This window comes from Larimichthys crocea, chromosome III, assembly GCF_000972845.2.
Source record: "Larimichthys crocea isolate SSNF chromosome III, L_crocea_2.0, whole genome shotgun sequence".
Classification (NCBI taxonomy): domain Eukaryota; kingdom Metazoa; phylum Chordata; class Actinopteri; family Sciaenidae; genus Larimichthys; species Larimichthys crocea.
This window is the reverse complement of record NC_040013.1, coordinates 40730330-40751317: the sequence shown is the minus strand read 5'-3', so window position 1 is coordinate 40751317 and position 20988 is coordinate 40730330. Positions and strand designations below refer to the sequence as shown.

General features: G+C 40.9%; 1 protein-coding gene across 3 annotated transcripts; it reads left to right on the top strand.

Moving 5' to 3' along the window:
- Nucleotides 1-8023: 8023 nt before the first annotated feature.
- styxl1 (serine/threonine/tyrosine interacting-like 1) lies at nt 8024-19342 on the top strand. 3 transcript variants are annotated; one of them, XR_003461671.1, is made up of 11 exons: nt 8024-8185; nt 8306-8407; nt 10509-10587; nt 10705-10766; nt 11586-11685; nt 12235-12368; nt 12515-12660; nt 12758-12861; nt 13336-13448; nt 18023-18199; nt 19295-19342. XR_003461671.1 is itself a non-coding variant. In XM_027274924.1 (10 exons), the coding sequence occupies exons 1-10, from the start codon at nt 8171-8173 to the stop codon at nt 13977-13979; spliced, it is 987 nt and encodes a 328-aa protein (XP_027130725.1). In that variant the 5' UTR covers nt 8032-8170; the 3' UTR covers nt 13980-14135. The 3 variants fall into 3 exon arrangements, 2 of the variants coding, with proteins under 2 accessions (XP_027130725.1, XP_027130729.1); XM_027274924.1 differs by lacking the exons at nt 18023-18199; nt 19295-19342 and adding an exon at nt 13848-14135 and having other exon boundaries at nt 8032-8185; XM_027274928.1 differs by lacking the exons at nt 8024-8185; nt 8306-8407; nt 18023-18199; nt 19295-19342 and adding an exon at nt 13848-14134 and having other exon boundaries at nt 10312-10587.
- The last annotated feature ends 1646 nt before the right edge of the window (nt 19343-20988 follow it).

Here is a 20988-nt window from a genome sequence, read left to right as displayed (position 1 = left end):
CCGCCAAAACGGACAGCCGTTGTCTGACTCCGTCCCTCCTCTACACCCCCCAAACGCCAACAAAACACAACGCCAGCCAGGAGTCCCTGGGTGCGAGTTGCCGGTTTTATACAGTAACATAAAAATCATCTTCCTTTACGCAGAACCAGCGTCTTTCCATTATCTTGAACATGAACTCCATGGAGAAACTATTTACAGTCGCTAGATGCCACAGCCCGTCAGTAACATGGATGTGAGTCAAACCTCCCCAACAACTGTCGGGGAGGTTGAAGTGGCGGACGTCAATCCGTTCCTGCTCAGGCCAGAGCGCCACATCCATTGAGGTTGCCGAGATGAGCCCGTAAATCCCATCCGATTTCTGGGGTTGTCATCTTTTACTAGCCAGTTACCTGGGAAAACGCTTCTTTCGACGGGGGCATTTGCTATGCGGCCGAGTGAGCAATCTGATAACACCCAGTGCCTAAATCTTTTTGAAACACTGATTTCCTCCAGCATCTTGAAATGCACTCAACTTCCAGCCAAAGCGTCAATCGGCCTGCGTACCTAGAGCCGGCCTGATGCGATGTTTCTCATGGCTCTCCAATACATCCCCACCGAACAAGAGAAAAACTCAGCGGGCAAGTCTTTCACTCCTGGCCTGGAATGAGGAGCCCCGGTCTGCATCCTGGTGTGAGAGATGTAGAGGCTGCGATGGGTTTTTAAGGCTCAAGTGCCTGAGAGACGACTGTCGTTGTTCATACGCAGTACGCTGGGCTTCACAACTCTCCTCAATGTCCACATGCCTACAGCCTGTCAAGGATCCCTAAAACCACCCAGGCGTGCCTCCCGTTTCCAGCTGGAAATATTGCTTTACAGTTTTGATTTCCATCAACACGGGCTTGGAGGAAGGCATGTTACAGACTGTGGGATTTGCTCACTGCACCTGTCTTTCCAAAATCCTGGCTGCAGTGTTCGGCCTTGATTGAAACCAAGCCGAAGTGCAGCTTGAGCGGCATCTTCATGCTCGATTGCAGTCTACATGCCAACCAACGGCGTTGAGCTGTCCGTCCGCCGCTCTTCTTCCGCTTTATCCGTTTTTCTCGGGTCGCGGGGGCGGGGCAGGCCAGCAGCTTTAGCAGGGAGGCCCCAGACTTCCCTCTTCCCCAGCCACTTCTGCCCAGCTCTCCCAGCGGGTACCCCAAGGCTGTGTTCCCTCGCCCGCCGAGAGACATAGTCCCTCCCGCGTTGTCTCTGGCGTCTTCCCCCGGGCGCCGCCTCCCGGAGGGACGTGCCCGAAACCTCTCACCAGGCGAGACGTCAGGAGGGCATCCTCACAGATGCCCGAGCCACCTAAGCTGGCTTCCTCTCAATGCGGAGGAGCAGCGGTTCTACTATGAGCACTCCTCGCCGGATGGCCGATCTTCTCACCTTCTCTAAGGGAGAGCCCAGCCACCCTGCGAAGGAAGCTCATTCGGCCGCCTGTCTTCGCGGATCTCCTTCTTTCGCGTCACTACCCAAACGCTCGTGGATCATGGGTTGTTTGAAGCTGCGGGGATTATGATATTTCAGAGGACAGTGACCGTCATTGATGGTCTTGTCGACACTGTTATAGTCACTCTGGCGTTTTGCTGAGGTGTGAACCAGATTGTAGGTTTCTCTTATCCTATTCCACATTGCCTTGAAGAAGTTGCCATCGCCCTTATGAGCCCCTATATCCAGTGATGGCAAAATGCAGCGAATAAGCTGCAAACAGGCTGCCTTCTGTTTGAGCAGTGTGAAAACGGAGTGATGTTTTCCGACCATAACACTTGCCACCGTCTGTAGCAAATCCCCACCATATGTTTGATGTCCAGGCCACAATCACTCCAACGAAAGAAACGATTCGCCCAATCTGATAATATGCCTTGCGCATCAGCCGCTGAGAAGATCAACAAGCCCCAGGGTAATTACCTGACAAAGCTGTTGTGGCTTTCTGTGATCGGTACTTCACACATACGCAGAGGAGTTTGTTTACTGATTGTGCTATCAGTTATTTTCGTCCAGATAGAGGGAATATGGAGCCCTACCAACCCATCTTCCTTTAATCCTCTACTGAAATGTGCGGTGCCAGAAACAGATTGATGACAGTGTACACTTTGTCCTGGCATCTTGAACGCTCTATCTCCTCTTGGAGCAGAGCGTCGCTTCGCACCCGTGGGGATGGGGCGGTGCGACCATAGACATATGTGCGACACCCCCCTTTTACAAATAAGACGATTTCATCCCCCCCACTTTTTCTGAGATTTCAACCATTTACCCACGTCCTCGCGCGTCCCCCAGCATACTCAACGGAGCGCACGCAGTTCTCCAAGGCTACATGAAAACCCATTGTCCCGTTAGATCAATCCAGCCAACACAGCCATTTGACCAAACCCAACCAGGTCCGCAGGCGGCCGGAAAAAAATCTTAAAAAAATTAACAATTTTTTCAAGAGCTCTATCTGCATTTCTTATTACGAAGAAAAGCGAGCAGGCAAAGGTGTGACCCTTTGATGATGATGTGAGCTTTGTAACAGTCATCTGACCAGAGTGTAAGTTAATGAGGAATTTTGTCGGTTAAAAACTACAACAAACTATGTCTTGCTTTTGTTGTGACATTTAAGTCAATATATTAACCAAGCCGGGTGGCAAACAAACATTAGTACGACAGCTCAATCACCGTTTAAAATGCTCGACATTTCCCAACAAAGTGAGGTCGAAGTTTTGGTTTGTTGCTAATATTTGCAGACCATCTACTTCTAAGTTTGATGAATCAGCCAATTGTCTCTCTACCAATAAGAGAAAGGACGAGAGACAGCAGACCACATCGCTCATTTTTCAAGTAAAGTTGTTCAACGTTAAAGTAAGTGGAGTTAGTGACGTGAGAGGAGGGAGAACTCAAACTAACTTTATTTATGTGTGACAACAATCTGCTATATTAACATAGCTAATCATGCCCATATATCGTTTGGAAAGCTAAGGACTTTGTTGTGATATCGTTTTGATGCCGACCCATTTCAAGATAAAATCACAAACAGGCATAATCAACGCCACAACCGAGCAATCACACATTATAAAGGTTAAATCAAACTCACCATTTTAATAAAGCCACCCACAGAAACCGCTTGTCGTTTACTCTGTTTGTTTTACTGTAGTCCGACAAAACCGTTTGCTTTTTTAACCTTGTGGTTGTGTGCTTGGATTCTAATGACAGAAAATTGAAGACCTCGATCCTGCTTCCCAAACTACCATCACCAGTGCTATAGCCGTAAAGTAAGCAAGTAGCGCAATAGTTAAATGCTTCACTTCCACTTTTTGTTGCCCGGCTGGCAACAGGCCTTCAGCTGTTCAGCCATAAACTTTCCCAAAGTTGAGTTGAGTGTCGTCAAGCCAAGCATTTTAATTATTTCTAGTTTTATTCACATATATATGGTTTAATTCCCGATAATCAATGCAGATCACTTCCGCCTCAGGTGCCACCCCTGAACACCCCCACTTTTTATTAAAGCCGCCCTGTGACCCCCTGTGCCCAGAGGATTTGTTTACTGATGTATCAGTAGTTTCGTCCAGAATAGAGGGAATATGGAGGACTCACTCAAACATCTTCCTTAATCCTCTCTGAAATGTGGGTGCCCCAGAGCCAGATGTAGCTGTACACTTTGTCCTGTGCCCTCTTGAACGCTCCCATCTCCTCTTGGCAGCTGAGTATATTGGAGCAGGTCCTGACGGCCATTGATGGACGTGTGGCCAGGCCAGCGTAGGTTGCAGTCCTAAATTCACGGACGTTTTTCTGCCGTCGTCTTGACTGCTGCCTGCTCCTCCACCAGATCCTACCACCGGTACAGCAAAAGATTTCACCCTTGGTACACAGCTGGCGACTTGTGTTTTTTTTTTTTTTTTTTTTTTTGTTGGCGCCATGTTCTTTTACATCATTAAGTTGGGCTCTATTTCTTGTGCCCCTTACAATATTTGCAACGGGCTTTAGGTCATCTCCTGGGCAGTGTGATCCACGCGTTTTTAGGTCAGGCGTCTCGTTTCCCATTCCTTCCTGTAGGCATTTTTTCGATTTTCCCCAACTTCGGCCCATGATGCTAAGAGCTTCAATATTCAGCGCCGCTCCTACTTTTTGTTTGCTTGTTTGTTTTTTAGCACCACTGACTTGTGTGACTTCTTTGTTGTCGCCATGCAACTGACTTCACGTCGGTCACCTTAAATTCAAGCTGCTATCATTGAATACAACTCATGTCATTTATTTATTGATGATTGATAGATGATTGATTTCACATTATTTTAAAAGCCGCCTAATGACACGGGACGCAACGGCAGCCGGACGGTCTTTGCCCGGCGTCCAACTCAATCCGCGACGCGCGATCAGCCGCGGGAACGGCAGCGGAGCGAGCCGGCCGCTACTCACGCGAGGAATCCTTGGACATACCCGAGTGAATCCCGCGCTAAAACAATGTATTAAACAAAATATTTTTATCTTTTACAACAACAAACAGCCTGACTTTGCTTCTCCGACGTGGAGGAGCTTATAAAAAGCATCTGTTGTGTCATTAAATGATTGTGTGTGTTGTTTCCACTTCAACAAATTAGATCTGCTTTGTGACCTCTTTGCTCGATCTTTGATCACCCTGGCTGCCACCGTCATGACGTCGTCACGTTGATGCTGAAGTGCCTAAAAAGCTACATGAACTGAGTAGTCTTGTGTTTTATTTTGAAAGGGGGCGCGAAAGTTTATACGTTGATTCAAGCCCGGTTTTTCCTGTCTGGTGCCGCCCCGCCTTCTGTTGAACTTTACGAGCCCGGGTTTTTTAGCCGCCGGCCTCGCGGTATAAAATAAAAATAGGAATGAAACGGAGGAAAGCCTCGCGCCGTGGCGCGGTGAGACGCTTCTGGACCGCGCCTGGTGAGTGCTATCATTGACTAGACCAAGTGCTTCCCACACCTCTGGGTCGCGACCTCCATAATGGTCGCCAAAGATCCACGGGGGGTCGCCGAAGCCCTCCTGATTTTGCAGCGGGTTTCCTTTTTTAATAACCATAATAAATAATGACAAGCATTTCATTATAATATGTGAAATGAAAAAAGCAACAACATTGAAGCTACAACATTAAACATTTATTCTGTTTAAAGTGCCTAACTAGCTAAGGGGAAAGATGGCTACGCGCAGGTTGGAGAGACTGCGGAGGAATGTGTCAAAAAAAGAAAAGAGAGGCCTACCAAGAAAGTTTTATAGAGTTTGGGTTCGTAGAAGAAGCAATGGATAAAACGTTCGAGCTGAATTGTATGCTTTTTGCCGTGACAAACTGGCGAACGAAAGTTTGAAGCCCTGCAAGCTAAAACGACACCAGACCACCAACACATCCAGAGACGGTGGGTAAAGTATTTTTCTTATTGGTCTGTGTATTTAAAGCAGGCAATGTAATAAAATCAAAAGAAAAATTGTACACACTGATGTTCAATTTATGCTTGAATCTTGCGGGTGTTGGTGGGCGAACAAATAATGATCATAATAATAAACTTTTAATCTAACTTTATTCTGAATCCAATCTGTAAGACGACGGAGACAAATTAGGAGAAATAGGGCCACATTTAAATAAAAAATTAATACAAACTTAATATTTCATACCGTTTGACTACATTACACAACCAATTTATGTTCTGGTTTTGTAGAGAAGAATAACACAGCATGCCACGGGAAAGTAGGAGCATCTTCATGGATGCCCGACCAGGAGGAGTAAAGGAAGGCCGTCCTGCTCCGAAGGCCACCGGGAAGGACAGGATGTCTACTCTCCACCCCGAAACACCTCTGAGAAAAATGTCAACCAGGGGGTGAAAGAAGCCAGCACTGATGGAAAGGAGTCATCAAAAAAAGAAGACGGAATTTGAGGATTTTTGACTTTACCCAGAGGGATGATGAAAGGCTTCCTCCTCACGACAGTGGCAGAGGTGGCAGATCATGTGGAAATGCTATTATTAGTAATGAGCTGATTTATGTAACTTTTTCAAGGGGTTTCAAGGAATGATTTACATGTGAGGGTAACAATATGCACATTAACAGAAATGCATATAGTGGCAGTGTAAATGGGGATGACATATAACATATATCAGTGGCCCTGCTGAACAGATTGGTTTCCGAAAAACGTGACAGAAAGTCCTAACTGTCTATCAATGGGGGGTATTGATCTAAACACACTCAGTTCATCCAAATGACAAAGAAAACATTCTCAAGTGTAATATCTGGTGGCAGATTTTTGGGATTACTCTGTCCATGTTTTGGAATATCTGTTTGACATTTTGTGCATTTACACCAGCAAATAGAAGTGAATGAAATTACATTTTGTGGCTCACAGCAAATGGTGCTAAAGAAAATATAAAGCAAAATTTCTTCCATAAGCACTGGCCGCATAGAATGGTATTTCACCAAACACACAGTGGGCTGTTTCTTTGGTAGTTTATTTTGTTTTTATTTTTTTGACAGATAATTATCCTTTCCTACAAGAACTGATTTCTTTTTGTTGTTTATTTTGTTTTTTTAATAAATGTTGCTGCTATTTCTTTTAATGGTGTGAGCTCTACAAGCCAAACTCCATTCGCCTCCACTAGGGTGGAAGACAGTAGTGTCAAAAGGCAGTATATGTAGACCTAGATGAATAAATAGAAACTATCTGCATGGATAAAAAACCAATAAAGCATAGTTGTATTGTTTTAGTTTGGACAAAGCCAAGCCAATGTTTCCAGCTAAACTATTTTAATTTAAATAAAATGATGATCTGACGTTCCTCTTGTTCTTTTTCATCTGTAGACAGTAGAGGCCTTTCAAGGAGGTGCAGGTAAACTAGTAGAGGGAAGGCCGCAATGACGGAGGAAACCGAAACGGAAAAAGAAAGAGGAGGCGCAGAGATCCTGAGACCATAAGGACAGGAGAGTGAGTGACTAATTTAGGCTTAGTTTTAGGTTATGTAAAGACATAAAAGGGATTAATTGGTATAACATAGAAAGAATTAGAGCTTTGGCAACATGTATTGATGTTCCTTACAACTGTAGTTAAACAAAATCTGTGTCGTATCTTTTTAGATAAATTTGAGGCCAATACGAGCAGTCAAATCACCTTGGTGACGGAGGCTGTGGTCTGTTTTTGTGGCTACCGCAAGCGTAACTTACCGTGAGTGTCACGCACACATTCTCAAAACACACACACACGATCATTCACAGACATCACAATATTGTGAGGAAGTACCAAGTTCTTTTTGTGTCTTGCAGGTTGCCATCAAACACGTACCGAGACAATGTGTTGCACACATGTGGTGAGTGCAGCAACACCAACTGTTGTGGAATCTGTAATTTTGGTTATCTATGAATCTACGAAGCCTTTCATTATTATTTTATTTTTTTTCCAGGACAATAACGGAAAGGAGATTTCAGCGGAAGTCGCTATTATGTTAAAACTCGCAGAAGAAGAACTGGAGTGCGCACAATCCGCACCTGTGTTCCCTTCTGGACTGGTATGATGGGCGAGGAGCTGATCCTGGTGTGGGAGGACCAGTACCCTCCATGACCTTTCGACTACTCCATGGAAAGGAGGCTCCCTTAGACGAGGAAGAGGCCAAGGTTAAGCTGCTGGAGGTCCCCTGTGTTTAAGTATTTACATACAGGGGGAATGTAACGACCTGTAAACCAAAGTAATTGCTGGGAATTGTGAACACTCATTCCTCTCTTTGTGTTTCTGTCTCAGATCATAGTGAAGCAGTTAGTTGATGCAGCTAAAGAACTTGAGGATAAGTGCATCTTTCATCGGGACATCAAGGTGGAAAATATCTTGATTGAGACAGGCTTAAGCCCCCCCGTCTCCGGCTCATTGACTTTGGACTTGGCTGTTTTTTCATGTTTCATGCTCATGTTACCACACTTTCTACGGTAAAATCTCTGGCTTCTACCCCTGTTCCTCACTAACTCCTGTGACCTTAACATTTAAACAAAGCTTTTCCTCATCCTGACGTCTTATTGTATATTGTAGGTACCCCTAATCACATTCCTCCAGAGTGGTTCAGTCGTAACACCTACCACGCTGGCCCCACAACAGTATGGCAGGTTGGAGTGGTTCTGTATGCTCCACAAAACAACACATTTTATGACCCAAAAATTCCTCAGGAACCAGCAGAAAATCAGCCATGAGCTGTCCGAAGGTAAGAAAGACAAACTCACATGTAGATCTGTCAGCAGACACACATCTGCTCATTTTAGTGCACATGCTGATGGATACTTTAGCCATCTGCCTCACCTTTCTCATCCCTATTTCTCTCTAGAGTGCCAGGATTTTCTCAAAGGATGTCTTGCCGAAGTCCCCGAAGAACGTCCCACCCTGCAGGAGCTCCAGCTGCACGCATGGCTCAGTTGGTTCTAATTTGGTAACTATAAATCCCCCCCTCTCCCCAACCTGTGTTTGCGTGGGTTTTCTCTGGGTGCTCCAGTTTCCCCCATAGTCCAAAAAAATACAGGCTATTTGGTAACTCTAATTTAGCTAATTGGTGATTCTAATTTGGCTAATTGGTGTACGGTTTTATTGAACTAACAACCTTAGCTTAATAACTCCTACCATAAAGGGTGATGATGAAACAGTGTCACACTGTGGCTCGGACATCCGCTTACTGTCTAAATCGCTCCTCTCTCCAACCCGTGTTTGCGTGGGTTTTGCTCTGGAGAATACAGGTTTATAGTCTACCAACCCACCAACCTGGATGTTCCAGTCTCCCCCAGAGTCCAAAAAAAAAAAAAAAAAAAGCAGGGTTGATTGGTGACTCCCCCCCGGCTAATAGATAGATTAGTGACATTATGTGCCATTGTGCTAAATAAAAACTCAATAAAATTTAAGCCCAATACTTCATCTTTGCTTCATGACCACAGTTCTTCAAACTCTTTCTTAAATGGTTGTTATATGAAGGTTTTAAATCCAGCTCCAGTCTTTAGTCTCAGTTACAACTAAATACTAATAAGTATTGTGACAGTTTTCAACAATAACATTGCAGTATTTTGCCATATCCAGCTGTAAATGACAATTGTACACATTATATTTAAGTTAGAGTTAAGAGCAAATAAGTCAAATTCTAAATTAAATACATTATATATTACTCATATTCAGACATTTGTATATATGCAAGCACACATACAAACAAGTAACCAAACCCAGCTCAAAATTGTCTGCTCTATAGTATGCACTGTTGCCAACTTAGCAACTTTGTCGCTATATTCAGCAAGTTTTCAGACCTTTCTAGCAACTCTTTTTTCAAAAAAGAAAAGACGTGAAAGCATGTATCGTCTTCTCAGCAAGCAGCAGATGCTGCTGTCGGCCCATTCCCCGTCCAAAGCAGAACCCGTGCAGGAGCAGCAGCTGCAGTCAGAGCGGGAGATCTTTGCTCCTCTTGCAGATGAATTGCATATGTGTTCTTGCAGGCCATGGACCATTGCCTTTCTATGTATTATTGTTATTTTGGGTCCTAAAGCACCTATGCAGACTGTAAAGGTGTGGTTATTTCAATAAATCAAAAAAAGAACAACAACATCAAATGAGTTGTTATGTGTGTGGGCAAAGCCATGTTACTTCTGAGTTTGACCACAAACACTATCCTAATTAATCTGGAGAGTTGTGACTCTGAAAGGTTGAGAATCACTGATTGAAAAGACTAAAAGGCAGCGAGTGTTCAAAATCAACTATAAAACTGACTGGTAATCAATCAAATGATAGACATGACGTGATCGCCAAGCTGCACTTTGTTTTAGCTTAAGGAGTGAGATTGTTTTTTTGCCTTATAGAATATAAGTTCACTGTCAAAGTTCACTGTCAAAGTGAAAACAGATTTTACTTGCTTTAATAATTCCACCTGTTTATACTGGATATTAAGAGATCACTTCTTAACAATCTTGTAATGAGAGTATCTTTCAAAGTTATAATCTTTGGACGATTTGTATATTTATTTTTGTAATCAGCAGATGAAACTGTGGAAATACCTGTTGTTTTGTTGTCAGCCTGCTGTCGTCGTGGAAAATAGACAACACGTGGGGTTTAAATAAGATGAAGCATCACTTGTGTGAACAGCCTTGTCAGCCTTGACTCTCCATCAGCTGCTGATTAAACATGCTGACTCAGCTGAACAATGAATAAAAACAATTGTGAAGTTCAACATAATTCAGACTTTTTATGTTTATCTCTATATTGAGATAAACATAAATATTTATGGTCAAGAAATGTAACACTGTAACTTTAAGGGCATACATGAGCACAAACCACCAATGAGGGAAAACCCAGTGTTGCTTAGCAACAGAAGCCATGTAAACAACAACTGTGGTCTTCAAAAACTACTTAGCTGTTCATTTGTAGATGTTTGTTTTTTCCCTACAGGTCAAGCATAATTATAATGTTACTCTACTCTTGATAATTTCTTTTGATTAATTGTTTTCTTTTGTGTTTTTTGTGTTTTTCTTCCTGCGATGGCTGAAATCCTAATGTGTGAGCCATTTGAACTCTACAATCTGCTCAACCAGTGCGGCTGTGTTTCAAGGCTGGCAGAGATCAACTACCTCTGTTTGATTGGTAAGTTATAGGATTTAGTTCAGCTAGTTAAAACAAGTTAATGCTTGGCTGCTCTGCTTTAATTCAAAGTAACTTTAGCTGTAATTTACTTGTGTAACGTGTGTCTCTTTTTCCTAGATGCTCGTGAAACCGAAGATTACAGAATAAGTCACATCATAACAGCTAAAAGTGCCAAGACGGTATATTATCCTCAGTTTTGCAATTTATGAACCCAAAATAAACCTTTTGCTGTGTTTTATTTGCATAGATTTGTATAGAATCTGAATCCATATTTTGCCAGGTCAGGCCAAAAGACAACAAGCAACTTTAGAAATGCTTGTTTCATAAATGGAGTTTGGATCGATGAGGGTTATATATTAACTTAGTTTAGTAATATATAATATAATAGTTTCACACGTTTGTATTACAATTGAAGGATCTGAGTACTTCCACTGCTGCTAAAGGCTGCTGGTATCTCACTTCTTATTTTAAGAAATGATGTCCCATCTTCATGCAGAGGATATTAGGTACTTTGCCCTTGACTTGTAAATTATCTGTAAATGTAATCAAATTTGGGGGCCCTTTATTGATTATAGCTGAAAGACAATGGACTCAGCTGCAACTAGAGTAATGTAAGTACCAATTTAAACTAAGAACAACGGGAGCTACAATTAATACTAGTTTGTCTTGGTTAAGTGCAAAGAACAGGGTGTGTTACACTACTAATCAAATAACATCATATTGTAAATGAGATATGAGATAACTAATGGAAACCTTCAGGAAACTTTTCAGACAGACATTATTATTACGATTATTACTAGGCTATCATCTCAGAGTCATTTTCATTATTTCCACGTAGAACTAGTTTAATACAGAGCTGAATTCAGGTTTAATGCAACACTACAGCTGTTCAGTCTTTTTGTTGGTGTCGCCTCATTGTGCATCATTAAATGTTAGACATTGAGGGTTAATTTTCCTGTAAGAGTAAAGAGTTAGGATTATTGTTTTTTTTTCTCTAGGATTCAGAGGGCACTTTTCTCCTGCCAGAGGCTGTGGAGGTGGACAGTATGCAGCATGTGATGGTTTATGACAGCAACACAAGATGTTTACAGGAACAAGGTAGTTGGTTAAAGCACATTAGACGACCATTAGACAATTAGATAACATTTCTTTATTTTTATGTCTGTAAAATGGAAGAAATTTGTCATAGTCAATCAATGATCAAACTACGATCAGGACAACTGTGTAGGATTTATTGGCCTCTCTTTATGTTGTTGCTGATTGCAACCCAGTCGCCTCACAATCTTCCTTCCTAGTGTGAAGGAGCAACATAGACGACACAAAACTCATAAAAATTTTAAAAAACAGCCCTGTGTAGAGTCGGTGTTTAGTTTGTCCAATCTAAAGGGGCATGGCGGACTCCGTGGAAGAGGACTCATAGATATAAAAGGCAGTGATTATACTGCAACGAAAACATATTCTGTGAATATAGCCCTCTAAATTGTACAAACTGGTCAAATAATTAACCAGTCCACGAAACAATATAACTGGACAACAATGCAATATGTCACTATGGTCTTTTTTCCACAATTCCTCTGCACAACTCCTGTGTGTTTCAGCTGCAGATACCTGCAAACTGTTATCTGATGTTTCTGAATGTGATTGCAGGCAGAGCAGTTCAGTGTGCGCAGGCCCTCGCCAAAGTTAGCCTTTACCCAGTCCACATAGTGAGAGGAGGCTTTGAGAGGTTCTCAGCTCTGTACCCTTCTTTAAGAACTGAGAAAATCATCTACACCATCACGGTAAGACAAACACATCTGACCTAGGGCCTCATACACTCATAATTAAGTCTGTCCTGGGAGCCCAGTTAGTAAAATAGCCTAAAACGTCAATGAATTCAAATTCTAGGATTATAAATATAATGTAATGTATTTTTTGATTATCTCAGGAGCTGGAAAACCTGAAGACTTATCCAGTGGAGGTCATAGCAGGACTGCTGTATATGGGCAACCAGAAACAAGGCACAGACTACTGTATCCTCAAAACCCTGAAAATCAGTGCTGTCATCAGAATCTCAGAGAGTGACGCTTTGGAGTAAGGCAGGATTTATCATTAGAAAATATCTTTTGAGAAAAGTCTGAATGTCGTGTGGAATATTTATTTGTTCTGAATTTATTTTGAATTCTTTCAGATGTAGATCCGTAAAGGGGAACCAGACCATCCTTAGCATTCCTGTGGCTGACTCAGTGATGTCTGATTTATATTCAAGTTTTGAAAGGATTTGTAGTTTTATTGGTGAGTCAATTGTGCCCATGTTTTACTTAATGAGCAACTCCACTACAGTTTAGATGAAAATATCCTACTTTTTACTTCATTACATTTATTTGACAGCTCCAGGTAACAGTTACCTTTCAGATTTGTTGTTCCACCAAAGAAACATTTCTCCTATAAACTTTGCAGGTCGATTAACTTTTAGGCAAGAAAAGAAGCTAAAATTAGCCAAAATTTTGTCCAAAGAAAATTTTTTCTCCCAATAATCATCAAATTTATCTGGTGACCTTTTGTAACCAAATGTAACATTGTTATATTATATCTTATAGTGTGCCGCCACAATTTGAACATAAAACTGACAGGTCAGAGGTCTTTTTAGGGTTTCATGACCAAAGGTTTTGATAATAGATTTCTTTTATATACAGTATAGATAATATTGTATAGTCCGTCCTTTAGAGGTTTTGTTCATTTCAATAGCCGTCTATCTTCTGTTTGCAGGTTCACACATCAACATGGGCTCTCGAGTCATGATAGTTTCGAGGCAGGGCAGAAGCCGTTGCAGTGCCGTAACCATTGCCTTCCTCATGCACCACCTTAAATACACCCTGGAGGTAAGTGGGGTTTGTTCGGTTTGGTGTCAGTGGGTGCAGAATTGAATTGAAACTCTAAGATGAAATGTTTCCTTCTTGAGTCCCAGACTTTATTTTATTTACAATATGAATGGAAAGTTAATAATGACAATTTGTGGGGAATTGTGAGAATTGTTTCTTGACAAACAAAGGACAAGAGGATGTCCAGCACTTCTTTGCACCATGTTTGGCTTTAGTCTTTACAGAAAAATGGTTCAATTTCATTTTTAGATTTCTGTTCAACAAATAACATGCTAATGATGCTACAACATGCTAATCAGTAAGTTTACTAAATATGAAGTGTAAAAGTGTCAGTAACAGTATCAATACAGTATCGATTTTCTCACAACATCACATACACATTAACTGCACTTTTTTCAGGAGGCCTGGAAGTACATGCTCAAATGTAAACCCACCATGAGGCCAAACACGGGCTTTGTACAGCAGCTGTCTGACTGGGAGCTTCACATTGTGGGGGAAAAAAAGACAGATATCTCTGAACTTCATTTTTAACAAAGGAACCAACAGCTATGACAATGGTGCGGCCAACTCATAATTATTTCATGCAATGAAGACAGCAGGTTTTAGTTATATTGTCTGTACAAAGCAGTGGTACCATCCAAAAATAAAAATAATAAAAACAAAATGAGTAAATTTCATGTTCGGTTAGTGATGATTTTATTTTTTGTCAGCGATTAATGTATAAAAACATTGTTACATCTAGAGTCATTCACTTCTTTGAATTTTTTTGTGTATGGACATACTGTACATACTGTACTGTAGTTACTAAACATAAGGGTGCAAAAAAGAAAGATAAAGTAAGTGAACAGTGACACCTAGTGTTTTTGTTTTTTTAAACCTGTGTTGTTGTGCAACTTTGTATGTGGGATGTAGGTTTTCTTGTTTTGTAGTGATGAACAAGTTATTGTTGAATAAATGTCATTAGCTGTTTAGTTGATACATGGCTCTGCCAGAGGTGCTAACAAAGTTTACAGAGTTTAAAAAGTTACATGACATGAGCTCTAAAAATACAGGCCACATGCCAAGTGGGGACATATTGTGCCCTTAAATTTACCTAGAAGGGGACAGAGTGTCTTATTTGTAGAGAACCAACCAAACAACCCATGTCACTGAAATGACTACGTTTGTGTTATAGATCTTACAATGTCAGGACCTTAGGTTGGCGTTATACGGCCAAATCCTACTAATGAGATGTGGTGTTGCCTGACAGGCATGACTCAGGGCAGCATGGTTTCATGATCAGCAAGCGATTTTTAAAGGTCCTGATGCTGATTGGCTGAAAGGAGAAACTAAACTCTTAAAAATCACCATCGGGAGAGCTGATTAGACCAATCAGTTGCAAATTATCACGTTTGCGTCCAGGGAGGACGACGCAACCTCACCATCCATAACAGTGATCAATCCAGACGCTTTATACAGTAGTAGCAACTTAAAAGTTCCCGTTCAAGCTGAAAGCCAGCTGAATGGCAGCCGTCTTCCAGCTGACTTCCAGGCAACTGCCTGCCGAGACCCCCCTCCTTCTCCTGGGCGTGTCTATTTTTTACTGTAACTCCACCCATTCATGTGATTACAGGGTATGACCAGGAGATGGCGCTTCTTTCACAGAACTTTTTACAGTTGTTCTACCTGGAGATGACGTAGCTTACACACCTCATTAGCATTCTCGTTGCTCAACCCTGTGTTTGCGCTTACAGTAATGAGCTTTTTGGTCTCCCAGTGTCACAGATCACAGAGCGGAAAATGCAGCTGGTTTGACTACTGCATACTATACAGTAGCCGTATGATTTGAGCGTGTTCATGAATTGAAATTAAATTTAAGGTGTTTATATCCAACATGTCAGCAAATCAACAACATCTAGGCTTTCTGTCTTTACTAGTGGTGGGCCGTTATCGGCGTTAACGTGCTGCGTTAACGTGAGACTCTTATCGGGTGATAAAAAAAATATCACCGTTAATCTATTCTCAAAGCTGTTCCAGCCTCTCAGGTCGCTTTTTTACTTTTTGACTTTTTTCTCTTTTGTTCGTTTTTGTTTTGTTCACTGTAACTCCATGGAGTCCTGATCTCTCTAGCAATTTAGAGAGTTTTGTGCTTTTGTCGTGTTTTTCTCGTGGTTTTTCTTGGTGTTGTTTTTCAAATGCCGCTTCCACCTGGACAGCTGCCTTTGTTTACTCCGGGGAACAGCTGATCGTGCTAATGCCGGCCGGCATTGGCGCAATCAGCTGTTCGATTGGCTCGATTAATCTATGGCCACCACTAGTCTTTACATAATTACAGGAGCGTCTCTTCTCTTGTGCTCGCGCACTCTCTCTCGCTTATCTGCATGTAAACAACAAACTAACCCTTAAAAAAGTTACAAAAAACGGTTTGGACGTCACGGGGCTGCCAGACCTGTGTGTCAGACCTGCCGATACAAGCGAGAGGTTTTTTTTTTTAATTAACAGTTTATTTGGAGGGGAGGGCTTGTTGTTGTTGTGCGCGACATAGAGCAGGTATTTACTGTAGTGCACGTTTTAGGCCAGGTAAACCATACAAACACCTCATTAGCATTCTCATTGTTTGCACTTGATGGGCTTTTTGGTCTCCCAGTGTCACAAATCACAGAGCGGAAAATGCAGCTGGCTTGAGCTGGCTTATACTGCAGACTTTATTAAAACCAAAAATACTTGACTTATTTCATACTTGATTCGCCCGTAATTCTTTCCATTTACGCTTTACGCCATTTAGCCTATGGTCACTGTTTAAATCAACAACATCTAGGCTATGTTACGGACGTTACGAGCGGAGTTTATTTTAATAACAAGTTTATGTTGGCATGTTGTTGTTGTGCGTGACATAGAGTTGCAGATACGAGCGGCTGCAGCGCTGCCTCAGTGTTATCTTATCGCAACTTTTTTTTTTCCATCAGCTGATCCGCTTAGCTATCTGTTCAGATGTGTCTTTAGACAGTCTACGGTGAGAGCGGAACATCACTGCTCCTCCCCGTGGACAAATGAGGCATTGCAGCTGGTTTTCACACAGACTGCTTAGGGGCGTTTCCAGTCGGGGCCTCACTGACTACGTCATCGCGGGGGATTACATTACGGTCACGGACCAGAGAAGGACCGAAACAAGGACCAGTGAAGGACCAGTCACGGCCCCGTCACGGAAACACGGGAACTTTTAAGTTGCTACATCTGTATGGCCTTCAAAATAAAAGCACCGAATTGTAATACTTATGTAATTTGGGTAAAACTGCATAACAGTTGATTTAACTCGGTTTTAATAAAAAACAAGGGATAAAATAAAATAGCAAATACACATCTACATAGACATCTACACATACAGTCCTATATACTTATAAACATACACATAACATATACAATACAATTATAAGATTTATAAGAGCAACTTTTAAAAAAAGATACCAATTTTGCAAGTCTGAGCTTTTCTGGCTCTGTCTGCCTTAACAATTACCCACTAGTGACTTATTTTACAAGCTTTTAGTTATGCAAGAAAACTGTATTAAATCTGCCAATTCAGTGCATATATTAACTTGGTACACTTTATGCATCAGGTCAGCCAAATCTGCAAAAATGCAGGCAAGTATATAATTCAACATGTATGAAAGGTAGAGTTTACAGTATGAATGAAGGCTGCATTTTACTGTGGTTAAAATGGAGCAACTTGGAGCAACTAAATACAGTTAACCTAACTAAAACAATATAATATAATCCATGAAATTACTAACAAATACTTATGTTTAGAAAACTATCATCACTACTATATATCATATATCATCATGTCAACTATTATCAGGACATTTTGAAAAAATGGCAGACTTGGCCCAAACTGAAGACACTAAACCAGGGGTCTTCAACCAGGGGTCCGCAGAGGTACTGCAGGGCCAATTTTTGTTATAATAATTGACAATTTTCACCAAAATAATTTGTGAGAATTAAAAAAATATATAACAAAAATGATAATGAGTAAACTGCAAGCATTAATATGCAATAAAAAGCTACTTTTGACAAAAACTATTATATATTATTTAGAAATTATTCCATTATGCACAAATGTTTTATCAATCATAAACACATATAGGCTAATAACCCAGTATAGAAGTTAATAAGGTGAAATAAAAGGTGTAAATATGAGTAATTATAAAAGTTATTATAAGCCAGGCTTAAAATGTGACACATCTCTAGGGTCTCTGTTCTGTTTGTCTCTCGTCCAAGGGGTCCTTGGGCTGAGAAAGGTTGAAGACCCCTGCACTAAACTATTTCAGTCACTGGGGCTTTTATTTTGAAGGGTCTAGCAGGAAGCCGGAAAAAAAGAATAATGTCCCTTATATACACTGTAGATATGCAGGAGGAATATCAGTGGTATAATATAGATTAAGTTAATCTGAGACTCTCCTCTCAGTTCTCAGAGGGTTTCCAATCTTGGATGTGGAGAGGCTTGACCTTCCTCCTTCCTTTCTTGTTCTTTGGTCATGTGAGTAGCTTCCCTCTTAATAGCGTTTACTAAAATAGGAACTTTTTTTTTTTTACTCCAGAGTTACTGTTTTAGACCACCTTTTGACTGACCAATATGACGAGGTTCATGTTGTCAACTGACCAGAAGCTACTGACCATCACATGGGTGTTGATGGTAGATGATGACATCTACAGTTGCACAGTGGAGAATCCTGTGGGCAATATGACGAGCCTGCCAATCAGACTGATTGTCTACAGTAAGTGATGCTGTCTTAGTTATTTGTTGCAGGGTCAGCAAGAGTTAAACGCATTATGCCAGAGTGACAGGAGCTAAGAAGATAAGAGATAAATCTGTTATGTACAAAAGCTAAAAACCTCAAACCTACATAAAGACAAAACCCTGTCAATGATTTAGCCTTAGTTGTCAACTGCCAAATGCAACTTGAAAGGCAAAAATTGGAGTTGACGACATCTATAAGCAGTTTGCTTCACAAGATACATTTTTTAAAAGCCAGTAAAATCATTGTTAGACAATTGCTGGTGGGTTCTGCAATTGCATTTTCACCAATGTCTTCCACCTCTTTTGCCCTCCACATACTGTTTATCTGCATGCAACCAAAGCCCACTGAAGCATGATTGGTCAATACTACTCCGACTACAAACGGGTAACAGAACACCTCAGATACCAAAATCTAACATGTTGCTGCTAAGCAGGAATAATGTTTACCACATTCACAATCTTAATTTAGCGTGTTAGCATGGTAACATTAGCACAAAGAACATCTGAGGCTGGTGTTAATCTTATATATTTTACAGATATTTGGTCATAAACTTTCAATCTGATTACATCTACAACATCAAATTCCTTGGCAATCCACCCTGTAGTTCATTACAACTGTCAACCTCAAGGTGACGCTAAAGAAGAAGTCAGGGGACCAGCAAAATTATTACATCATTGTCTGGGGACCATGAATGTTCAAAATTTTGTACCAATCCAGAAAAAAAAGATGTTGAGATATTGTACATGATAAATGAAGAGTTATAGTCTTGGTGGAGTCTCTGATTGTACATGATAAATGAAGAGTTATAGTCTTGGTGGAGTCTCTGCACGCGATGGCTATCTGTACTAAATTTCACCCAAATTACCCAAATTTGCTGAGATAATTCAGTCTGCACTTTAAAGGTTGTCCACCCACTTGCAGCCAAGCTTCAAGCATGTCTAAGACTAGCGTTATTTTTACTTTAGCTTTCCAAATTCTGTAAATATGTATTTTACAATAATATACTTATATGTTCCTGTGTTGTTCTGTTCTCTGTCGTGTTTTAATTGTAGTTTTGCATATTCTTTTCAGGAAGAAGTTCCCTCTATAATCATCCTTTCCCCAGAGGCATCTTCCTCCTCATCACCTTGTAACAATTGTGCCTGCTGACGCCTTCCAAAAAGTACGAATTTTAAATGTTTTAAACCACAATTGATTGCAATGAGTGGAAGTACAAATATAAATATATATAAACAAGTTGCATTAATACTTGATTTTGTCTTTGTTAGGCCAAAACACCAGCAGAAAGCCTCTCTCCAGGTTTTATGATCACTCTCATCGCTCACCAATGAATCACACTGGTATGGTTTTATACAGAATTAATATCACTGCAATAGTTTAAGCAGTTAAACAGTAAATTGAATTCCAAGAAACTTTATTTATTTGTTTGTTGCCACAGATGACGTGCTTCCAAAGTGACAGACCATAACGAAGTACATGAGTAACTTCACTTTATGTCCTCCAAAGGGTATCTATGTCATTACCACTATTATTTTATTATTTTTCTGGGAAACTCAAAGTATCAAGACTGAAAAGATAAAGCAATACTACTGCCCCTTGGGCTGCTTTAGTTTTAGGAATAGTGATGGGAATTCGGCTTTTTGGAGAGCCGGTTCTTTTGGCTCTGCATACTATAAGGAGCCGGCTCTTTCGGCTTTATTAATCGGTTTTATTAATTAATTATTATTATTATTTTATTATTATTGCTGTTATTATTATTTTATATTTTAAATGTTATATTTATTTTTTTTGGCATTGTAAAGCACTTTGGTCAGTGCATGCGGTGTAAAAATGTGCTTTATAAATAAAACGTACTAACTATTTAATTAATTTATCACCCAAAATAATGCAATAATGTAATAAATAATGTCTCTCGTCTCCCTCCTGTCGTGTTTGTCCTCCGTGACTGACTGTGTGTGTGTGTGTGTGTGTGTGTGTGTGTGTGTGTGTGTGTGTGTGTGTGTGTGTGTGTGTGTCTGTCACCCCTGTCGTGGAGCTGGCTCTGGTCGTTCATTTCAAAGAGCCGGCTCTTAAAACCGGATCGTTCGCGACCGACACATCACTATTAGCGAACACTCTGCACAATGAGTTTAAGTTACTTCACAGAGCTATGGAAAAACTCCAATTTAATGTATATATAAGAGAGTCCTAGGGGCCATTTCCACAATATAAATTTTATTTTACAAAATGAACATTTTACTTTATAATAATAATTGATGGCAGAGAATGACTTTGTCCTAAAGCTATCCTGTTTTATAGGATCCCTCCATTGATGACTCATCCAGCAACAGTATTGGATCTCCCTCTGAATTCGACAACCCACCGTGCTACACCAGTTCCCCCAACTATAGTGGCTCTCTTACCAACTCTAATGGGTCCCCTGTCCACTCCTGCCACAGGTATACCTGAAAGCCCTCAAAACCATTTAAGGTTAATGAATCCCAGCAAGTGGGAGGTCAGACCTTCCTTCTGAATACTGCTCCTGACTCTGCAAGTTCCTGCACATCTTCCTGGAGTGTGGGAATGATCTCAAATCCATTTTGGGGTGGTTTTGCAGTAATGTCATTACAACCTGTTGATCCATTTTTAAACTGTATCTTAAATCTTAAAGTTGCTTTTAGGGTTAGAGGCATAGCCTGCAGAGACATATGAAGGCAGTGTGATGTTCTCAAGTCTGGGTTTGGGTTTACCACTAAACACCATTGTTTTTGGTTATTGGAACTACA